The sequence below is a fragment of the Solenopsis invicta genome, chromosome 2 (genome assembly GCF_016802725.1).
Source record: "Solenopsis invicta isolate M01_SB chromosome 2, UNIL_Sinv_3.0, whole genome shotgun sequence".
Lineage (NCBI taxonomy): Eukaryota > Metazoa > Arthropoda > Insecta > Hymenoptera > Formicidae > Solenopsis > Solenopsis invicta.
The window spans coordinates 4,769,801-4,792,946 of NC_052665.1; the positions used below are offsets into that span (position 1 = coordinate 4,769,801).

At 37.2% G+C, this 23,146-nt stretch overlaps 2 protein-coding genes across 2 annotated transcripts; both read right to left on the reverse strand.

Moving 5' to 3' along the window:
• Nucleotides 1-839: 839 nt before the first annotated feature.
• Nucleotides 840-18,464, reverse strand: LOC105199137 (glucose dehydrogenase [FAD, quinone]). The gene is made up of 9 exons (XM_011166097.3): nt 18,276-18,464; nt 11,822-11,991; nt 7,716-7,959; nt 7,224-7,482; nt 6,820-7,080; nt 5,740-5,970; nt 2,489-2,816; nt 1,748-2,016; nt 840-1,675 (listed from the first exon to the last, which is right to left on the reverse strand). The coding sequence occupies exons 2-9, from the start codon at nt 11,989-11,991 to the stop codon at nt 1,632-1,634; spliced, it is 1,806 nt and encodes a 601-aa protein (XP_011164399.1). The 5' UTR covers nt 18,276-18,464; the 3' UTR covers nt 840-1,631.
• A 1,415-nt stretch (nt 18,465-19,879) lies between these two features.
• On the reverse strand, nt 19,880-22,875 carry LOC120360071. The gene is made up of 8 exons (XM_039459718.1): nt 22,628-22,875; nt 22,382-22,545; nt 22,053-22,169; nt 21,911-21,966; nt 21,662-21,770; nt 21,162-21,555; nt 20,334-20,545; nt 19,880-20,232 (listed from the first exon to the last, which is right to left on the reverse strand). Exons 1-8 carry the CDS (start codon nt 22,779-22,781, stop codon nt 20,068-20,070), a joined length of 1,371 nt encoding a protein of 456 aa, XP_039315652.1. The 5' UTR covers nt 22,782-22,875; the 3' UTR covers nt 19,880-20,067.
• Nucleotides 22,876-23,146: the final 271 nt, after the last annotated feature.

Here is a 23,146-nt window from a genome sequence, read left to right on the forward strand (position 1 = left end):
TAGACAAAACAAAGCAATAAAAGGCAAACTGTTTTAAATAATTGATATTTACAAAGCCAATTATGCAATTAATATTATTATGTGTTAATAAGCATTATTATATCTTACACAATAATAAACATGTATTTTTTTTTCTCAAAATTATAAATTATAATATATATCTCAGTGCAACATATTTTGTTAGTTTGTTTCAAGTTATCTTTTTCTACTTTCTTTCTTGACGATTTTATATTTATTTAACAATACAGTTTCAAAAATAAAAATAAAATTGCATACTAAGAATTTTCAATGGATGTACAATGGAATCTTAATTTGACAAGATTTCTCAAAAGTTATTTGGAACACTTCACAATAAATTTTTTGTTTGTACATTCTCTTACAAGTAATTTTTCTAAACATGTAGCAATGCATAACAACAAAATTTTTTACTTTATTTATTTTCAATGTGAATAGAAAAGACAAATTTAAAAATGTTTGAAAACAAGCAAAATTCAATATTACATGAGATTCCTTATAAAACAATATTAATATAAGATAATAATATTATATTATAGGATTTTTCTTTATAAAGTTTTTGGAGTAATACACAGACATTAAAAATTGATTCGTAATCTCATCTAATTTTTCGCGAGAATTTACATATTCATATTACGTAATTTTTTTACAAAAACGTATTGTTTATCTCTGATTTTTATTTACTTTAAATAAAGGTTTTGTTTGATAAATGTATAATTTCCTTTGTTTTATAACAATGCAATTTTGTTAAGTTGTTGTAAAATACAGCACAAGGAATACGAGTACTGGTAATATTTTTGTTACAATTTAAAAAAAGTTAAAGACTCTCGCGAAAATATTCTTTATTTGTACATCATTTCGAGCGATTTGTAGAATACACACTGCGGCAGTATACTATTTACAGTATAACGAAGTTTCTTACTCTATTTATTTTGGTGGAAATGAAAGATCGCAATCGAACGATTTGATCATTAATTTGGAAGATACAATCTCCGGAAAATTACCATGAGATAAACTTAAACATATGATATACATCAAACGCGTGTAAAATAAAATTATAAATGTAAATAAGAAAAAGTGTGTAACATAATTTTTCAGTGACATTATAAATCTTGTTAATAACTTTTTAAATATTGAATTAGACAAATTATGTAACTTATCGAAACAAATACACGTTTTTAGGTAATAATATACATTCCAAATAATATTTCTTAAATAAACTAATTAATTAACAATTAAAATTGTACAAAATTGTTAGGAAAGTATAAACCTGTGTCACGTAAAATTTATAATTCTTATTTTATCTCATTTAGAATTTCTCATCTACGGTGGGAGATTCGAAGCAACACAACATTCCACTAGTGTTATGTACGCATGTGTGTGCGCGCGCGAGCGTATGTATTTCACTTAATTTTTACATTATTTATATTCAAATAATACTTTAAAGTATATGTCTAATAATTTTATGTAGCTTTTTAATTTCTTACATAAATACTCTACGTACGTTCAAACTCCCTCACGGTTCTTTTTATCAGTTACTTAACTGAAACACAAGTGTCCTCAGCGAAATGGTAATAGGACAGTGCAAACGAGTCGTTTAATTAAATAATTTTGTGTCAACCGATCCAGGTCTTCTTGATAAAGTCTGCCGCTCTTTCACCTGTAACATATACATGTACAGATATATACAGAGATATAAGGAGAACGGAAAGATATAAAAGGGTTTACATACCAATCATGATGGCCGGCGCGTTCGTGTTGCCAGACGTCACTTTCGGCATGATGCTCGTGTCGGCCACTCTCACACCTCGCACTCCTCTAACTCGCAGCTGATTGTCAACCACGGCCATTGGATCATCTGGCGGTCCCATTTTGCAGGATCCCGCCTGATGATTCTCGGGCGCGGTGTCATGACGAATTGCACACTCCCAGTAAGCGTCGCAGCCGAACTTGAGATGCTCGCAATTCTTCACGGGAGTTCGGTCCAGCTCGAAACCGTATCTAAAAAAAAAAAAAATCCGTGAAATACCCGATACGTGAGATCAAATTAAGATTTTTTTTTAATTCGTCTATGATAAAAGTAAAATAAGAAATATTTTAGAAAAAAGTGTTTTCGAAAAACAAGAATTAAAATATGGCATTTGTTCGAGTAAAACTCATTTTAGATAATCCCTAATTTGCGTCAGAATTTAATATATAATTCTTTTTATAATTTTATTTTATCATATAATATTAACAATATTTAAAGAATCAAAATGCACGGTGCAATATCAAGATGCAATTATATATAAAAATATATAATAAAATCTAATGCATGTAATACATCCAAAATGGGTTTAAGTAAAAAAAATGGAAATAAACCAAAAAGAGAAAATATTTACTATCTAAAATTCTTATTTTTTAAATATTATAATAATGCAACATCTGTATTTTACTTTCATCCAGGAAACTGCTGAGAATTGAAAATTAGTACTTTTTGAGCGCCTGGGTCTCCGATAATCGGATGCTGAACTTAACGGCTTCTACGAGAGCAGCCACGTCGTCGGGATGAGTCAAGTATTTGGGGTAGATCAGTGGCTTCGAGACAGGATCGTTGTTTCGTAAGCGTAGGTAACCACGACTTTTCGGGTGCAGAATAGTCGGGATAATGTAGATGCTGCGGTTCGCACCCTTCTTCTCCCCCACCATGCCGGTCTCCGCGCAATCAGCCAGGTAACCGCCAAAGATTAGCTGCACGTCAGGATGATCGTCCCTCGGATCCGCGAATTTAGTGTTTATCATTGCCGTCACCTCGGATATTCCTAAATTAATACAATATTATGCATACTCTGTTCCTTTTCGTTTTAAAAAAATTTAATAACGTTATTAATTTATTTTATATATAATTATAAATAATTTCATATACATGTGTGGGTGTATGTAACGATTATAATGTAATCGTTAAAGATCCCCACATTGTTAAAAAAATATTTTTGTAGCTGAACTTTCAATTTATAATAGCCTATTATATTATTAAGCGCTGCAATATTTCAATTAATATACAAATGTTATTAAAAATTAATATAATATTAAAATAATATTCCAAGAATACTTTTTAATATTTTGGATATTATTTCAATATTATAGAAATATTTTAATAGTATTTTTAATATTATTTTAATATTATAGAAATATTGTATTAAAGTTAAGTTACATTTCCGTTTTATATTATTTCAATATCCGTACAATATTATAAAAATATTCTACGAATATTATTTTGGTTTAAAAATTAATGCAAAATTATTATTTTGTTTTGCATAAAATATTTTTAAACTTTACAATTATTACATTTAAAAGTTATAATATTCCAAATAATTTAAAATATTGAAGTAAATAATATTATTTACTTCTCATACAATATTTGTATAATGTTTTAGAAGTCTTATTTAATATCAAATAATATTGTAACGCTAATGTGCTAATCAATTTGTTGCATTCTTTTAGGAATTTGTAAATTAAAAATAATCCTTTAATATTCTCGTGCAACTTTCAATGTCAGTATATCACTGATTAATAAATGAAAAATTTATTTATTGATCTGATCCGCAATTTAAACAACTTTGGCAATTTAATCAAGCAAAGTTTGAAGCATTAAATGTTTTGAATCGACCAAAACGAACGTTTTTGCAACACATCCCTCTTGAAAAAAAGTTGATAAACTTGTTTCAATAAACTGATTACTAATCAGTAACTGATGATATTTTATCACTTAACTGACGAAATATAATCAGTTACTGATTAGTAATCAGTTTATTGAAAGAAGTTTATCAATTTTTTTTTAAGGGTCAATTCATCCCGGATTGCATCCGTTACCTTTATGTAATTTAATCGAACTCCATCTCATCATAACCGATCCGATTTCAAGAAAAGCGATTCTGCGAGCTGCATTTTAGCGAGAGAATTGTGCCTCATTATAACGTCTCGCCGTGCCCGCGGCGGCAGTGGCGTTTCGTGCGAGGAGACGAGAGACGCGATTCTCAGAGACGCGAAGGAGTTCGGGCCCCTTGAGGTGAGGCTCGTTAAAAACCAGCACAGCTCCGGGCTACCGATCGTGCTGGATACCTTAAAAAGCGCTCTTGATTATGATCGAGTTAGATCTTGCGAAAGGGATACGTTACCCGTGCAACACACGGGGATCTATGCATCTACATAAATTCCCGAGCAATTTACCCAAGCGAAAATTCCCGACGCGTAGCTATGCGCTCATTTTCATTTTCAACGCTTTGCCTATCCTCCTGCCTTCGATTGAGAATCGAAAGGCACGCGAACGGAGTGTGAAATTGATGCCGCGGCGCCCTGCCTGAATTGTCTGTAATAGAGCGCGTCAATTAGAGACGATCGTGCAAAAGACGAAATACGTGACGACCCCATCCCCCAAACGAACTTTCTCGCGTGCACCTTCTTTCGCTCTTCCTTTTATCGAACAATAAACGCGAATGCTCACTCGTACCTCATTCCAATCACTACTTACTAACACGCGATGTAATTTAGTCTATAATGCAATAGGAATGCAAGCGTAATTTGAGAGGTAAATGACGATCATTCATCGCGAATGAGAAGGCTGATATTAATTTACGAGAAGATTAATGTAAATATTATACTGCCCCGACTAATCTTAATTAATCTTGAGCATCAACCTCGGTATTCTCCTAAGTTATCGCGCTTAAATTAATAATGCTGCAATAAAAGAAAAATTATTGGCTGCCGACACGTGTAAAAGTTACATCAGATAATTACTTCCCAGGTCGTTAAGTTACAAGTTCTTAACGTTACTCTCGCGCATCTCTATAACGTATTTCTTTTACCATTGTGTTTCTCAGTCTCGCTGTTAAGCTTTCTTCATCGGATCGTAGAACAACGCTTGGGAAATAATATTCGAGCGTAACGTCGATAATGTATAGAGTGTGTGTGTATGTGAACGAGGATCGTCAGATAATTCGCATTGACAAATCGCGAAAGGAGAAGAGTCACGAGTATCGGGCAGCTTGGCGCGGCGAGGCGAGGCGAGACGAGGCGACGACCGGCTTCAAGTCAGTTCGCGATTCGGATGACGGTAAATAGATCTGTCGGCCGGGATAAGTCACGTAATCGCGGGTCGACAGTACCCACGAACGTGACCATTGTGCAATAATACACTTTCACTGCTCGTGGCACGAAGCCCGTGAATTAACGCTCGGAGATGCAACATCCTTCGACATGATAAACAGGAAGGAGAAAAGCGGGCCGCTGTACTTTAACACGACCGCGTTGCCCCGATCAATGAAATTGTAATCCTGGCGGGAGCCCCGATCTCGAGTCTCGGGGTCTAATGTAGCAACGAGACGCAACGGTGGTTTGTACTTGCCGACTAAAAACGCCGGTAAGATCGAAGCTAACGATCTTTCCGATTTTATGTTTTCTCCAAGATCCAAGCTAAGCTACTACTTTATCTTGAAAATATTGTAAACAAATCGAATCAATCGAGATTTAATAAAATGTAAAACTAAACCGCAGCGATTGGTTTAATGAAAAGAAAGTAAAGTTAATTGAAGGTAAGGTATCCGTTATGTCTTGCTTGATGTTTTATATTATACATTCAGTATATTTTATTACTTTGTTTCAATTTTATTCATGCCAGTTAATCTCTTAATAATGTTTTAAGCAGCTTTCAAATTCTGAATTTTTATTTTTAACAGTCTGCCTCACCTGTGCCGGACATCAGGCCGTCCCTGAAGAGCAAGTACTCCATGGCGGTCGCCCAATTGAGAGGAGTGGTATCGGTATCGTTGATGGTGAAGGTCATCGCGTAGGCGACGTGATTGTGAAGATTCTTGCCGACACCTGGGAGATCGCGAACGACCGGCACACCCACAGCATTGAGCTCCTCGCGAGGTCCTATGCCGCTGTTTAGGAGGATTTGCGGCGAGTTAACGGCACCTAAACACACAACGATCTTCTTATCTTGTAGAGAATTGTACGTATAATAATAATTACCACTAATTATAGTTAATTGTGTAGGTTTTTTGGTGATAAAAATCATAGAAAGATAATGTAAATACATTCACTTAATTAAACATTTAGAAAATCAATTTTAAAGATAAAAAATTATTTATGATCTATTATAAAATTTTATTTAATTTTGTCGTTATTAAATTGACATTGCAATATTACTATTCAATTTAAATCTTGTTTCAAGGCCAAAAAATTGATCGGCGCTCAATTTGAACTTGAAAACAAGTAAAAATTATATATTAAAAATTTATATAAAATTACACAAGAGATATCAGCACTAAGATCTAGCTAAAAGCTTTAGTTAAGGCTTTTTAATTAGATGTTATTTGATTTTATTATCTATTGTAAAGTTTATAAAGATAAAGGATTTATCTTCTATCGCTTCGACGTTATTGCAAAGTCTAATACCTCCAAGGACTCCCGCGGTATTGTTTGACAGAAATCGATTACTATTCCTCCTGGGACTTTGTGGAAGGATAAGTAATTAAGACTGACTGTATATGTGTGTGTGTGTGTGTGTGTGTGTGTGTGTGTGTGTGTACGCGCAGAGCGTGTGATGTTACTAAGATTTCTATATATACGACACCCTCGACATGAATAGGAATGTAGTTGCTTCTCTTCAGCTTTCCTCCGCGTCGGAGATAAGACAGAGCTCGACGTACTCGAGAAGGGAGTGGTCCATAGAGATTCGTTAGAGTCTCTAGCGCCGGTTTAAATTACACACGAACGCCATCCGAGGAAGCGTTCGTTGTCTCGATTAATCAGTGGAATTACCTCCGCTCACGACCACCTCCTTCGCCACCGACACGTGTTTCGTCATTCCGTCGTGGACGAACTCGACCCCGACCGCTCGGTTATTCTCGTCAAAGAGGATCTTTGTCGCTGTCGAGTTCAGCATTATGTGAAGATTCGGGCGATTCCGGGAGGGACGCAGGAAGGCGCGCGCCGTGGACAGTCGCGAGCCATTTCTGGACGTGGTCTGCGCTATGGCGAACCCGGTGTGGGTCCGTCCGTTCAGATCAACCGTGTCGTAGCCTGATACAGATAGAAGTAGTTGGGAAAAAGTGAAACGAAAGTAATCCAGCCGCCTTGGTTCACCTTTTCATTTATTCCGATAAATTTAGGCGGATAAAGGTAAAGGTTGCCTGATGGCTCGGACCTCACGGTCATATACATACCCAGTTCCCGTCCGGCATCCAGAAGGGCAAAGCTCAACGGCGGGTGATAAGGAAACTGCATGACCGTGAGTGGCCCGCCGACTCCGTGATAACCGTAATCCATGCTGTTCACTTGCTGATTATCCTCGCTCCGTATAAAATATGGAAGAACGTCGCGATAGGACCATCCGACGTTGCCGAGCTTGGCCCAATCGTCGTAATCCTTCCGCGAGCCTCTCATATACGTCATCCCGTTCATGACGCTCGTACCTCCGAGGACCTACGAGGATTTACGTTTTACGTTATCTATGGCTTCGCAGACAAAAACAAATTTTAAATATTTCAAAATTTGAACTAGTAGATTTATATTTTAAAGTTTACTAGATTGTAGAAAATTATTACTAATTTTGTGTAGTTCTTATAATTATATAAATTTTTTTTCAATAAAACGTTAAGGCAGCTTTGAACTAGTTTCTCCCTTTTTCTCTTTCTTTCTCGTTTCATTGTACATACTTTTCCTCTAGGCCAGTAACATTTTCTGTGTTCCTTGTTCAAGCAAGCTTCGTCCTCGCTCTCGGTGGTGTACTGCCAGTCGATCTCGCTGCCGATGAAATTGAAGAAGAACGAGGGTATCTGGGTGCCCGTTGGCTCGTCCAATCCAGCTTCCAACAGCAATACGGAAAATCTCGGCTCCTCCGATAATCTGGCCGCGACAGTCGCACCACCGCTACCGCCTCCGATCACTACGAAGTCGTACCTGAGGAAGGTGAAGAGAGATAAAACGTCACCGCGCGTTGGGATCAAATTCTTAAGGTTAAATCCACGTACATTTTAAAAATAGAAATGTCATAGACTTCGTAAAGTTTTCTATCTGGCAAATATTATCTCGTACTTGTTCTTACTCGACTTTTACGTTTAGTCATTGCATTGGATCATTAACTCTATGAACGAACGAAGCGCAACAAAGCTGGAAAATGCTTAGCAAAGTTGTTCTTAAGCAGAATTTTGCAGTCTCTTTCCTTAATTTGGAAAATGACGTTTTGAAAGCAAGAATGTCGCGTTGGTCTTTAGAAGATTGCTCGGTTCCGACAATTTATGATGTACGCTCGTTTGCGAAAGATAACGTTAATTAACGGAGTGGTGTTATTAAGCGATCCTCTTACCTTTTGCAAATTAGAAACCGGGTTAGAGGGACAAACGGCGAAGAGAAATTGCTACAGGCAGAAATGTGAAAAGCTCTCGCGCTGTTAAACTGAATTATTTGCTCTCTCGTGATAAGGCCCCGTCTGCCTTTAATTGTGCAATTAAATCGATGACTCTATCAGTGCATAATTAATAATTTTAATAAGCCGCTCTGAGCTGCTTTAATTAATCTATTAAATTCGACTCTTAATTTGCCTAGCGAGTTAATGATTATTACATCATCGGCGTTGGCAAATTCGATCGATTTTGCGCCCCACCATCGGGCCTCCGCAGTGAGGACCCGGTGCACCCTTTCCCTTCTAGGCCTCTACGCCTCTCCGCCGGCATCGCCGGGCGAAAGGCGGGTTTCTCAGGAGGTTGCTCGGGACGATCGTAAGTGTCCGTGGTATATGCTCTCAACTGAATGCCACGGCGTGCCCGTATCCGTATATACGCTACACGCTACGGGGGACAATGACATACTTTTACACGCGCGACTCGATAGAACGGCATGCACGTGATTCTATAGGGTTTAGCGGTCCCCGACGCAATCTGCCCTTTTCCTCGGCACTCTGAGTATTCTTCGGACAATTCCTAATCAATTTCTCTTGGAAAGTGTCGAGGGGCACATGCTTTTTAAATTGTAAATATTGAAAGGTAAAAGTCTTAGGGTCAACCTACAATAGGCGTAGTGAGTCTTAAGCCGTAAGAAATTGATCAATCACAGTCGACTGCGAGAAGAATACTCGACTATGATTAATCAATTTCTTACGGCTTAAAGCTTACTACAGCTATTCTAGATTGACACTTAAAAATTGATATATTGAGTCAGAGTGGCGATTAGTAGAAAGTTTCGAAGTATTAAAACCGACGCTATTTAATCGTTGTGAATGAATATAATTTACATTATTCGAAACGGAGAGACGCTAAGCTGTTACGTCTTAATTTTATTAATGCCTTATTAAATATGCGGAAATTATCATGAGATGTCACTGAGAAAGAGGTGCTTAAAAATTTATTTATGGGATAAAAATTTATTTCACTGAAATAAATAAAGATTTATTATTTCACAAATCAATTTTTAATTTCGCGTTTCACTTATGAGACAAACCTCTATTTAAACACGGCGAAATGAAATTTTATTCTTAATAAATAAACCAATTAGTAAAAGAAAAGTGACACGTATTTCACAGAAATATTTCGTTATCAAAATCAATATTTTTATAATCAATAAATATTTTATTATAATATAACGTTCAACATGTTTAATATCAATTTGTTTTAAATATCACTGCGCTGTTACTACTTCATCAAAATCTAACGTTTGAAAATGAGAAAAAAGTCGAAATATCTATTAACAAGCAAATGTTACTTGCGACGTTCTCTTTGATATTTATTGGTTGTAAAAAGTTTTAATTGTGATGACGAAATATACACTTGTGTGAAATGTCGTATTTTTCTTATTAATTGATTTATCTCTTAGGAATAAAATTTGATTTCGTCGTATTTAAATAGAGGTTTATCTCACAATTAGTGGAACGCATTTATATACCATTAATAAATTTTTAAGTACTTTTTATCTCAGTGCAATAAAGGTCTGCGAGAATGCATAGAGTTAAACAATATAGTTTCTCATGCAAAACTGGAATATGCCAAGTGACTCAAGTTTGTCTAATTGCCGACGGCGTGTATGCATATAAAGACAGGTCGTGATACGTATAAACGCTATTTAACTTGTTTTCATCTTCGCTAAACAGTCGTACGACACGTAATAATAATAAATATCATGGCACGCTCCATTTTTTTCCATTTTTTTCTTTTTTTTTAACGGTTGTGGTATCGCAAATCACTTTGCGTCCTTCGCGAGTGATAGGGCGAAGCGACAAAACATCATTCAACATTTTTTTCTTTAAACTTGTAACACTTGAATATAAATCTCTCTATTAGATTCTATAAAAAAAACATTCTGAAGACTCTAACACAGAGAGAAGACCGTAGAACGTATTTGAGGATTGGACTGAATTTAAATAAATTTTAAAAAGTACACTTAAAATTAAATAAATTAAAATAAATTTTTTATATTGCTAATTTCTGTGCACTCTCTTCGCACACTCTACCTGTTCTCTAAATATCGTTGGTTTTCACTTTTTGGACTATATTAGTGCCTGTATATATATATTTTTTTTTTGTTTAGTATCTGTATATTAATTGTAGAAAAGGACTTTTAAATCTGTAATTTAAAACAAATTTTGTCTCGCCTGTTTTTACACAGTTTTACTTCAAAAGCTTTTACATTAGTTTTCACGGTAGTCCGGTAGTTTTCTTGGTAGCTTCTTCCCCTGAAGCAGGAGCTCTCTGCTCCTTTCGCGCGTCGGTGCGTGCAGCGCAAGTGCGCGTCGATGAGGCGACCAGATGTGACGCAACGGAAGAGATGCATCGGAACAATGGCCCGCGGTATTACGTACGCGCGTATGTACAACAACGATCTCGCGGATAGAGGCGTGCGTGGATGCTCGTGTCTTTTCCGAGAAAAGAAAGAGAGAAATGGAGAGGAGTGCGTCGGCAATAAAAACAGTGTTCTCCTGCGGCATTACGTGATTAAAACGTGAGTGTGCCCGCGACATAATCGTAACGCCCCCCTCCCCCTCTGTATTTAAGATTCGTCGCAGCGGAACGCTTCCCGCGGATGTGCGATGCTCTCTTCTGCCTCGCGGAAGAAATCTCTCCCGTCGATAAGTGCTCGAGAAATCCCACACGGGAGGAGAGAAAGAAATAAGTGCAACGGCATGTTATTACATTCAGTGCGCGCACAATGCGGCGCAGCCCGGTAAGCGACGGGAAGATAAAGGAAACCCGGGACGGGAGAGAGAGAGAGAGAGATAGAGATGAGAGATGAGAGACTCGCCCTCGCGCGTTCGTAATCTCCCGACCCTCGGTCGTACGATCGAACGATACGAAAAACAAGGAAACCGCTTGTTTGCGAGTTTCCTAAGCTCGCAAATGTTCCCGTTATCCGCGGTGATCACTGATAACCGTGATAACCGGGCAAATTGACAATCCAACGGAACACCCGCTGAGTCACGAGATTTTTTTCTTACGAATGTTTTCAACATGAATTCTCGAGAGATGTACCGTTCCTAGTTTCTTCCTCTTCTTTTTCTTTTTTTTATTTTATTTTCCGTCCTCGCCGTCGTTTCACGTCGTTAGCGCGCGCGCATTGATTGTCGCGCGAATGATCGATGTGCAACGTACATAGGCGCGATAACGATGCCCGGCGAGTTGATTGCCGCTGTCGCGCAATCGTCGAAAGAAATCGCGTTAAAGGCGGGGTTGCGATCGAGGATTCTCCTTTCCGCTCTTCACCCATGACCCATATATTCGAATTTAATCGATTACTTCGCGCAGAGCGCGGAGGAAAATTCGCGTATGAAATTTACCTCGTATTGACACTGCTCGGTGGCGCGGGTCGGTTACACGGGTCCTCGAGGTCGCACTGGCTACGCAGGAAGACTTCGAGCAGCCCCATGAAGAGCATGAAGGACGAGCCGCCGCATGTCGAGGCCAGTGTGGGTCCTGCGGACGTGGTCAATGGACAGTTGCAACTCATCTGGAATAGAAACGCCGTTGTTTCATCACGTATAATGACACGGCACAAATCGACAAAGTGCGGCTTCGCAACGTTGCGAGAGGGCCTCTGCACCTTAAGACAGCGAGTTACTTTAGACGGATCCAATTGAAAACCGAGCTCGCGCTCTCGTATAAAACGTTCTTTTATATACGATAGTAAATAACTGTCGACGGGGAAAGGACTTTATCAAATCGTCGCGCGCGTTAATTCCAAGGAGAACGTACTTTAGTTTGAGAACGTTTCCAGCAGCTGCATAGCTAACTGCAATAACTAACCGCAGAGATGCAGGATGATTTAATTTACGCGTTACACCGTGATTATGTAAACTATATGCGATAATCGTACATCCTCTTCATGCCTCAAAGATAACGGTAATTGTCTTCAATTTTTTTATTGCGACACGATTACGCAGATTAAAATAATTGTTTCTTAACGACAATCTTACAGGAAAAAAATTAGTTGCAGCAGCAAGAATTTGTGTTAGTTAAATTTCAGTTGAATACAGCTAAAATTCTAATAACTGCAATTATACTGAGAAAAAGAGACTTAAAAACTTATTTGTGGGATATAAACTTTACTGCTTTCGGTGAAATAAATCTTTATTTAATTACAGCAAAAAATAAAATTTTATTCATAGCAAATAAAGCAATTAATAAGAAAAATGAGACATGTTTCACAAAAATGTATATTTCGTCATTACTGTCAAATTTTTAATATCCCATAAATATCGAAGAAAACATCACAAGTAAATTTACTTGCTAACATTTTGATTTTTTGTCAGTGTACAGTCAAAGAGATATTAAAAAATTTATTTGTAAAATATAAATTTATTTTGTTGAAATAAATCTTTATTTAAATATGGCAAACATTTATATTATTTTACAATTAAATTTTTAAATCACTTTCTAATTGTACACTGAGAAAAAATTGAAATGTTAGCCAATTAAACCAAATAATAATTGAGACATATTTCACATGACAAAGTGTATATTTTTATACTATCAAATTTTTAATAACTAATAAATAGAAAACATGAGGTCTTGCGCACAACAGAGGAATATTAGATATCAGAAATAGAAATTAAAATTTTAGAATCAATTTTCTCAATAAATATTAAGTAGTATTCTCAATAAATGTAATGTTCATTAAGAAAACTGATTATAAAATTTTAATTCCCATTCCTAATATCAAATATTTTTCTATTGTGCGCCGGGTTTGACATTTGTTTAATAATATTTTTATTTCTTTTTTCAGTGTAATCTTCTTTATCTGCATACAACAATTTTAACATTCTCTTTCGTTACCAGCTTCAATGACTTTAAATGCTCGATTGAAAGGCGAAGCGTGTGATCCAGGAAAGTAATATTTTCATTCAGCAAAGGAGCCGAAGCATCCAAACAATATTCCTTAACCGGTCATGCACCGATGCAACAGCTCTGTTGAGAGCGCGTTTATCTTCGATCCGATGCATCGCCGGCGGACCATGAAGCGTGCTCCGCTCCGCGGAGAACAAAAGTCCGAAGAACGAGAGTGAGAGTGCGCATACCGTCGTCATCGCCGTCGTAACGAACGTGTAACAACCCCGTAATAGAGTGTGTCCAGCCGTAAATTCATTCACGGCTCTCTCGGCGATCGGCGCGATTGAGAGCGAACGCGCGGGCTGCGCGACGCACGTGCTTTCTACGATGCAACGGCTGCGCCTCTCGGTGCAACGAGGAATGCACTCGCATATGCTTGTATGCACGCGCGCTTGCACGTGTGTGTGTGTAGCGGTGAAACTTTTTTTTTACACCGCGTGTTTCCTCTTCCGACATTTCTCACAGTCGGATACATAATCGCGCGAGGCGTAACGCGCCGAATATCTACCGTGAGTCCCCGCGAGTGAAGCGTGACGATTGTTACACGTACGCGGTGCAATTTTCGCGCGACTTCTCAAATTTTCGACGATAACGGATAAAAGACCGCGGTATATGCCGCGCGTTTTCTCTCCGTTGTAAAAGGGAAAGGTCCGGATGCCAAGGTCGATACTGCAAACGGCTGAGTTTATTTTGCTTATTACATCTCAAAGATTATATATACCTTCCGTTTCCTATCAGAGATCCAGAGAGTTTCCAAAAATTTCCAAATCGATATTCGCTAAGGCGCAAAATAAAATTAAAATTTGTTAACTCAATGGATTCTTACATACCTAGAGAAATGTGATATTTAAAATTGATGAAATCGTTGGTACCTTTTTTAAATTAAAGTAAAAATACCTTTGAGAAAAAGAAAAATTTATTTGATTTCAAGAAACAATATTAGCTCTTCTTAGAGTAAATAAATTATTTGTTCAATTTAAACAAATTTTTTAATTCTAATGAAAGGAACAACCAAAAAATTTCTTCGAATCAAAGAAACTTTTCTTCAACCGTATAGCAATGCGCAAATTTTTTTGATTCAAAAAGATATTTTTTTAACGTGGAGAAACTTTTCTCTGGGTGCATCTCAATTGTTACGTGTCGAAAATCAGTTATCTACGAACCTTTGACGAGAGATAGATCCTTAATGAGGCGCGATCTTTATCGACAAAACTAGACCCGGCGGTTGTATCGCACGGATGTACATGACACAACACGGTAAGGAGGTAAGGAAACAGAAGGAGAAGCTGTAAAATAGCATGACTTTCGTAATCGACGGCGAGACAGTGCGCGGTTCTCGGTCAGTGAACGTAACGGTGTTGAGACTTTGCGAAGGAACGTGTACGCGCTCGAGGGACGTATTCGCTGCGGGCGAATTCGGGCTCCTGCGATTACGTGCTAAAGCATCCATAATGTACCTACCGTGCTAGCTAAATGTAACGAGCAGAGCTTGACGATCTAGGCGGGAAATGAGGGAAGCTCGCCCTATTTGAATAATTCCAGCAAGGATAATAGTATGATAATATAATAATAATCGCCCGGTGAAAACCGGATACTGGAAATGTCGGAAACGTTGGTGATTTGTGCAAATCGTATAACAATTAATAATATAATATGTATTTCTGAACTTTTACTTGTAAAATGATAATTCGAAGGAAACGCGATATAACGCTTTAAAATATTTTAAATTTCAACAGAACGTTAATGTGATAAAAAAATAAGATATGTCGGCTGTAGCGATACATTTTTCCTCGGCTATATTTACGCGACTTTCAAAACGGAACAGTTGATATAACCTGTTTAAATATTATTAGACTCTCATTATTTATTTTACACACACATTCGCGACGTTAATACGCTTCCTGATTAATCAGCGCGCCGTCAAAGTCCGCTGGATATATCTTTTGCTCGAAATGGAAAATTTTGCGACGAAGAAGACAATTTTCAATCGCTTAGACTAATGGAGGTATCATTTTGCGCAACTTTTCGTCATCATCGTGCGTGAGCGCGCACGTGCGTGCGTACGAGGCATCAACGGACCCAGAAATTGCTTATTCGTATAATCCTAGCAATTCCCGAACAACGTGCCTCGCTTCCCATTTTACGCAAATTATCGCAATACTTAAGTATATACGATAACGAAACGAGTTCTTCTCTCTTTTTAGACATTTCCCATCGCGCTGATGATATCTGCAGGGTGAAATTAAGCTCCGAATTATTTCTCTCGAGTCTCATCTTCAAGGCTTTTAAAAACTCTTATCCGTGAAATAGAGAGAAACGACAAAACTGTCGTGCATTCACAGAAAGAACAATTTTGCTAAAGTATTTACATATTTAGCTGGATACGGATCTAAAAATATATTTAATGGATCATCAAAATAGTTATGACGGATGTTCAAGGATGATGAGCAAGGCTGCGAAGCATTTCGACATTCTATCAATTTTTCAGTTTGAGAGTCCTACATAATTAATTTAATGTAACATCCAACAAAATTATTTTCTACTCTCTATTCAGCTAAATTTTTAAATACTTTAGCGAAACCATTCTTTATAATATTATATTTATTCCCCATAAACACATAATATTGTTTAATATTAATATTAATATTTCTGAAATATTAATAATTATCTGTCCACTCCTGATAATATTATATAAACATTATTTATTTTAATATTTTAAATTAAAAGAGAACATTATAACGCTTTCTCTTTTAAATGTAATAATTATAAAGTTTATAAATATTTTATGCACATTAACTTACATTAATTTTTGAACAAAAATAATATTTGTAGAACATTTTTATAATATTCCACGGATATTAAAGTACCTAACATATCATGGATATTATGTAAAGACGAACATGTAGCATTAACATAATATTTTCATGATATTAAAAAATATTGAATAACATTTTTGGAATTTCAGTAATAATATTATTTCAATTTTTAATAATATTTGTACATATAATTTTCTAGAAATGTGTGCTTATAGGATTATTTATGTACACGGCTCGATTCCTCGCAACCGGGTGAGATCACCCTGATATCTCGCGTGAACGTTAACTGACGTTTTGCATCTTTCTAATTGTTATTCGTGTATTGTTATCCGACGTGTGTTACACGCAACGTACGATCAATCACGTAACGGTTTACCGTTTGACCGCTGCAATGATTGTTCGCACGCACGGAGTATCGCGGCTCCCAGAGAGGGTGTTAATTGGAATTTATGTAACTTAAAAAATGCGCTTAACGTCGGCGCTAACAACGCAATCGCCGCAAAGTATCCTTTCCCCGCAAATCACTACGTCGCTTCTCGATTCTCGAGCGTGAAAATGTAGACATTACACGCCGCGTTACATATCGCCCGACGTGATTTTCCATGTCAATTTCATCTATCTGTGCCATGCTCGCTATATCATTCCATCTATCTAGTTCCGACGGATGTCTTCGACGTGATTACGGCGCGATTTGATTACGGCGTTACGAAACGCGTCGTGCGTAAGACGATCTCAACATCCGACTCTTTCGACTTAGCTTAATTTTTATGTAATTATACGTTCGACAATGACGAATCTCACTTTGCGAAAATCATTATGATTAGGAATTATTAATTATTCACTTTTACGTGCCGCCGCACATCTGCCTAATTGCTTTTTAATGAACGCAACCGTGCACGGTTGCCAGGTATTTAAGGCGCGTATTGAACAATTACGCCTCGCGCTCTTTATAATTTTCATGAACTCCAGGCCTCTTACGATTTCATTAGATAAATTACCACTTCTGCGACAGGCCATTATCAGCTTTTTTTATATTTTTTTCATAATTATATGCAATCTTGAGAAAACAAGATATGATTATGTTAATTTTGAAATGGAGAAGAGTAATCGCGTTACGTTTCTTATAGCTCTCACGTAATTTAATCGATTTGATCTTTAAACGAGCTGATATGCCTCTCAAGGACTCGCGAGCGGATAGCATGTCCTGTCGACAGTCATGGGAGACGGATAACGCATAATCGAGAAGAGGACACCGTACGTTGACGTTAGCGGCGTTTCAAGGGAAAGGTAGATCGGCCTGACGCTTAATGCCAAGGTACACGATTATACTCATGGCGAATTAATCCTACATCTCTTCCCGCGCGTTTATTCAATAGGTAATTAATTATATTATACAGAGACACATACACACAATTTTTAGTGGCGGAAACGCGCATGCGGAGCGTGTAATGCACGTCAGAGACAAGAAGACACGGCTCAGTTATGCCTTTCACTAATTTTCCCGTCGGCAGATGTAAATGTACGAGCACGTATTTTTGCAATTTTTACGTATGACGTTTCTTTCTCCCGTTAATAGATGTTTATTCATTAATCCGCTAACCGACATTTTCATATTTCTCGCGCGTGTATCGCGCGGAAATAATTATACGGTCGATAGAATATTTAATGAATGTTCCCTAGGAAAATTCATTTTAATGTCCACAATTTATTTTATGTGACTTATATTTTTCTCTATCTAAGAACATTAATCAAAATTAATTGAGAAGTTAATTAAACTGAAATAAATTAATAAATCTAAAAAAACTAATTAGTTTAAAACTAGTTATAACTACATCTAGTTATCGTCTTTTTCTCTCTTTCTCTCTCTTTCAATAATATTAAAAAATAAATAAATAAATCATTAATCTTCATTAACAATAATTTATGCTAATGGATTCATTAACCGTCTCGGTTTCAGTGTCACGAATGAAGAGCCGCAGAGATCAAGTATCCCGTACGAGAGAATCTCGACTCGCCGAAACACCGGTCTCAAGGTCTGGCAGTTCTTACCAATTTAACCGGAGTAAAGGGGAAGAGGCAAAGAACTCACCTTTCAAGGATGGTCACTCCCCCGTATCCTTCGAAAGATAATTGCTCGACTGGGACAGTCCGCAGCGCACAGCGCGGAAAAGACGCACGAGAGTGTAGCGTAGCTCGCGGTACCGCGATCAACGGCCGACTAGACCGGTACCATTCCCCATCGCCGTGGTAATATTCGACAACTTCCACCACTTTCCTACCTTCTCTCTTCTGCTTCGCAGAGGCAGGAGCAGTTTCGGGAATTACGTGATGTGACTTAGTTCGCATCACAGGGAAATTTCCCGGTGGAGAGACCGGTAGGTCTCGCTAATTGAAATGTAGCGGACTCTTCTGAAAATCTCGTAACGACGAGGAAATTTTCTGTGGCGCATTGTATATCATTATCAAAAATTGCTGACCGTCGTTCATTGCGATTAAATCACGTTTTAAAGATATTTAGTTAATATGGCATAATATATTAATTATCTCCAAATTGAATAATTTTAATATTACTCTAACAGCATGTGATATTAAACGAATGTGCGATATTGTACGATATCTAGAATATTCTAGAATATTCATACGATATCTTGTGCTGGTAGGAGCACAGTTATCGCAGAGTAAATCAAATTGAATGTATTTAATTTAATTATATTTAATTTAATTATCAACATGCACATTGCTTAAACGAAATTTCCAGCTGAAATTTTTCCGTAGGAAAACCGAGAGAAAGACACGAAGCTAAATACAATACATACGGATTAATTCCCTCGATATAATCTGAACACAAGGAGAAACGATACTCGTGAGGGATAAATTCATTTCCCGCGAACGCGCACATACACAGGCTGACACCATTCTTGAAAGTGCGCGAAATGCTGCAATTTCTCGCTGCCATTGTATATTTGCTTACTCTACCCCCCGGGCTAATAATCGCGGAAGCATTTATACGAACGAACGATTTCGTTTCTAAAATCACGCTAAGGAAAGGAAAAGGAAAGGCGACGACAGGGAGGTAATAAAAAGCGCTCATAAATTTTGCACTCGATCAGAACGGTACCGTTTCCCATCACGATCCCGTCATTTCGATGTCGCTGATGTTGCCATAGCTCTCGTGACTGGAATATTATATCCGTCGTACGCCACTCGATCGTTGCTTCTCATATTATTGTTACGAGTGTAATAAGGCGGTGTCTCGTAGAGAAAGAGAACATTACTAGACGTTCACTCAGTTGCCAAGTATAATAATTCGCCGAAAGGAAACGTATCACGCTGAAAACCGAAATTCGGAACCGGTCTCACGAGTCATTCAGAACGAAACAAAAATACCAAGACGTCCGTCGTTTGGCTACTCGAGTGTACCTGATGTATGTCCTCCCACGTTCAACGCAACGTTTATAATTCGAGCTCCGAAGATGAGCCTTCGTATTTGCCAACGTGGTAAACGGATATCGTGTCATACGGGTAATTTGCAAGACCGTGGAGTTTCTGAGTGCTGTAATCACTTTGCCCCGTTGAAGCAGGTGGACTGAATGTCGTAAGATTTTTATTGCGTACGTATCGCATTTCAGAAACTCGGCTCCTCTCCTCGTCCGTAATTTGGCTTCTCGCGGACGTTCCTTCATCGGCCGACGAATCATTTCTATCTACAAACACTAATAACGAGCTGTACCGAGACTAGACATTATAGAATCGTATGTAAGTAATTTCAAAGATTTTATTTTTAATTGTGTTAAATCTGTCTACGTAACGATGCTTTGAAATTTTTTTTTGTATACAATATTAAATTATTCTCATTTTCATTTTTTTTCTTACGGTTGTCGTTACTTTGTTTTAGAATTGTGCGATTTAAACGTGGCATTATCAGAATCATTCTTATACAAATCATCTGTTGCGACGTTTGATTTGGACTCTCGTTCGTGGCTTGATTGCGGCTCGTTCCGTTCCGAATAGTCAAGAATCATATACCACGGTCTCCATTCGTCCTCCTGTACGGTTCGAACGTAATGGGATAAACACAATTACCGTACCAATTCTATTCGTACTGAAAGTACGACGTTTGGAAGGTAATCATTTGAAGCATACTCACGTCGTAATAATTATCCAATTTTTTGTCGCCTGTACTCGGCGAAATTGTAATTGCCTTTTCCGTTGCCTGGAAATTCGCGTGATCGTTGGGCGAGTCATCGGAATGATTCGTCTTGATGTTTTCCATCTCGACAATCTTAGAATCATTTGTATAATTAGCAGTCTTGTCGTCTGCAATTGTAGGAGTATTATCCGTTTTCAATTCTTCGATATCTAAAACAGCGTCAAAGTACTTCTTCAAAGGATTAGAAAAGATATATGAATATATAAATATAAAATATATATTTAAGTAAATTCGAATTGAAGAGATTCGAATGATTATACGGAATATAAAATAGCTACGACTTTTCAATAATTAATAGATGCCATTTTAAATCTTTTCTGGAATTCTCAAGCTAATAGGGAATTGTGTCCTTCAATTGATTTTTTAAAAATTCTACTTTCGCACTTTATTAATTACCTAGGTTTTGAGTAAACAACTTTTAAATCAGTAAGTGGATTTAAGTCAACTTTTGCATGAATATTTATTAGAGTTTTATGTAAAAATTTTGACTTGATTTGTAACGCTACTAACGCTACTTCCGCATTGAACTTGCAAATAAAACGCAATTTTATTAAGAACTAGGAGCCAATAAAAAATTTAATAACTTATAAAACAGTAAGAGAAATATGTTTATAAATTTAACACAAGTACTCAGACGCGTAATAGTAGAACAGTCTGTGAAATTTTAAAATTTCTGGTAATACTTTGAGACGGTGATACATCCTTAAGTTCATGCGACGTGTTCGTTGATCAGAGTATCTTTGAAATTCCTGCTCATGCAAATACCTGCAGATGTTATTTCTGGCAGAGGTAATAAAGTGTCCCCGTTAAAAAGGTCAGTAAAGAATGCGCCGGTGAAGAATGGTAGAAATTGTTTTCTCGCATCTTCGACGAGGATCACTGGCTCGTACGGCGGCAATAAAATCTTGTACGGTTCTTGTGGCGCGTGGTATATCCATCCATCTTTGTCCTTCATTTCTAACGTACGATACGGATCGTTCTTTATCCAGATCGGGTAACCTTGCTCAAAGAAGTTAATGTCCTCCAGCATTATGGGAGGGGGCAATGCGTCGTCGGTCGTTATGTAGATCTTTCTTGGCATTTCTGATCTCTCTGTGTCATGCGACGTAGTTGGCTCGGTTTTTCCGTCGATGGGCAAAGTTGCCGGAGAAGTCGAGCTCTTAGAATGAATCAAAGAATTGATGTAGAAAAATGATATATGATATAAAAATAAAACGAATTTTGACATTTAATTAGTTTATTCTTAAATTATTATCTATTAATACCTGGAAAATTTTGCCTTCATTGGTCGTTGATGGTTCCAAAGGTTCTATTAAATTTGATTTTGTCGTTCCAATTTGCTGATTAGTCGGTGAAACTTCTAGCCTGTGCTTTCTACGTAAAGAAACATATAACAGCCTCACAACAGATGCAAAGTAACTTTTTAAATCAGTCATCTTTCGAACAATGTTTAAAATGATTAACTTTAAAATATTTTATTATTTATTAGCATTAAAAGAAAGGCCTCAACTTACGTGGTAGTCGTGTGACGTGTACTTTGTCTTCGCGTTGAAGTCACCGGCAAAGGCGGCTGAAATCACAAACGAGTCTCTTTCAATTTCAGAACTTGAATTTTCTTGCTATCTTTAACTCCCTTCACATGAGAAAATTCTCCACCTTCTTCCCCATGATTGGATAATTTGTCTGCGTGTTCGTTCTTCTTTCCACCTCCTGACGAGTCGACTCCCTTTCGGGTTGCACCAAGGTTCTTCTGGCCGGGGATAACTCGACGACCTACATTTGTTTCCGTCAGAGTCATCTTAGTCTATTTTTAGTGAGCTCTCGCGGGTTTCGACGGAAAAAGGGGAATAAGGGGAAAATAAGTTAATTTGATCATATAATGTTCTTTGCAAGCTCTTTTTTGCGCGTCAATCCGCGCTGTAAAATCAGCAGCTCAATAAATCTTGCGCGTCTTCCAGGGATACTTTAGGTTAAGAACAGAATACCTCATCATTCGTGCTGCGTCCAGCAGACGCTGAGACTGAAGATGCGCGACACGATCGCTCGATGGTGCAATTAAAACCCTTACACGAATCCAAAATCCGCACCACGCATTTCTGCCCTGGTGGACAGATCCAGCCGTAGCAATATTTGCTGATTAGCTCTTCTTCTACAAATAAAGAAATTATATCGAGTCACTGTACCCTCGCAAATACGTAAGCGTAATTTTATCATTTTATTCACTAACGGACCGATGGTGAGCATACAATCAGGCTGGTGTGTACACCATGGATCGAGACAATTGTCTTTTGGTCTTCGTAAAAAACACTCGTATTCCGAGGTGCAGTTCAGACTTTTGCATTCGTCGAACGAGGTCTGCACGTCTGTAAACAATGTTTTTTTCATTGCTTGAAAATTTAGCAATCTTGTAACATGTATAAACTTTATAAACCATATACTTTAAAACACGTATTTATTTATTTAAAATTATTACTAATTATTAATATTAATATTTAAATAATATGAATGTTTAATATTAATTAATTAATAATTAATTATTAATATTTAAAATATATTTCGCAATGTACATATATTTAACTTTTCAATACCCACATGCAAGTTTCCAAGTTGGACGAGCGAACGGTATTGACCCCAAAAATTTTTCTATTTAATAATACGTTTATAATGTTAAAAATTATATTAAAATATAGCAAGTAAACATATCAATACGTATGACACAACATCATTCACTTTATTTATATTGGTAGAGT

Excerpts from the sequence above, each read along its gene's own strand:
- LOC105199137 (XM_011166097.3), bottom strand. The coding sequence starts at position 11,991 with ATGAGTTGCAACTGTCCATTGACCACGTCCGCAGGACCCACACTGGCC. Across the intron at positions 7,960-11,821 it reads CCGAGCAGTGTCAATACGAG|GTACGACTTCGTAGTGATCG; the intron begins GTAAATTTCATA and ends CACCTTCCTCAG. Across the intron at positions 7,081-7,223 it reads GGATGCCGGACGGGAACTGG|GCTACGACACGGTTGATCTG; the intron begins GTATGTATATGA and ends TATCTGTATCAG.
- LOC120360071 (XM_039459718.1), bottom strand. The coding sequence starts at position 22,781 with ATGAAAAAAACATTGTTTACAGACGTGCAGACCTCGTTCGACGAATGC. Across the intron at positions 21,967-22,052 it reads ATCCAATCATGGGGAAGAAG|CCGCCTTTGCCGGTGACTTC; the intron begins GTGGAGAATTTT and ends TTGTGATTTCAG. Across the intron at positions 21,556-21,661 it reads ATGAAGGCAAAATTTTCCAG|AGCTCGACTTCTCCGGCAAC; the intron begins GTATTAATAGAT and ends ATTCATTCTAAG.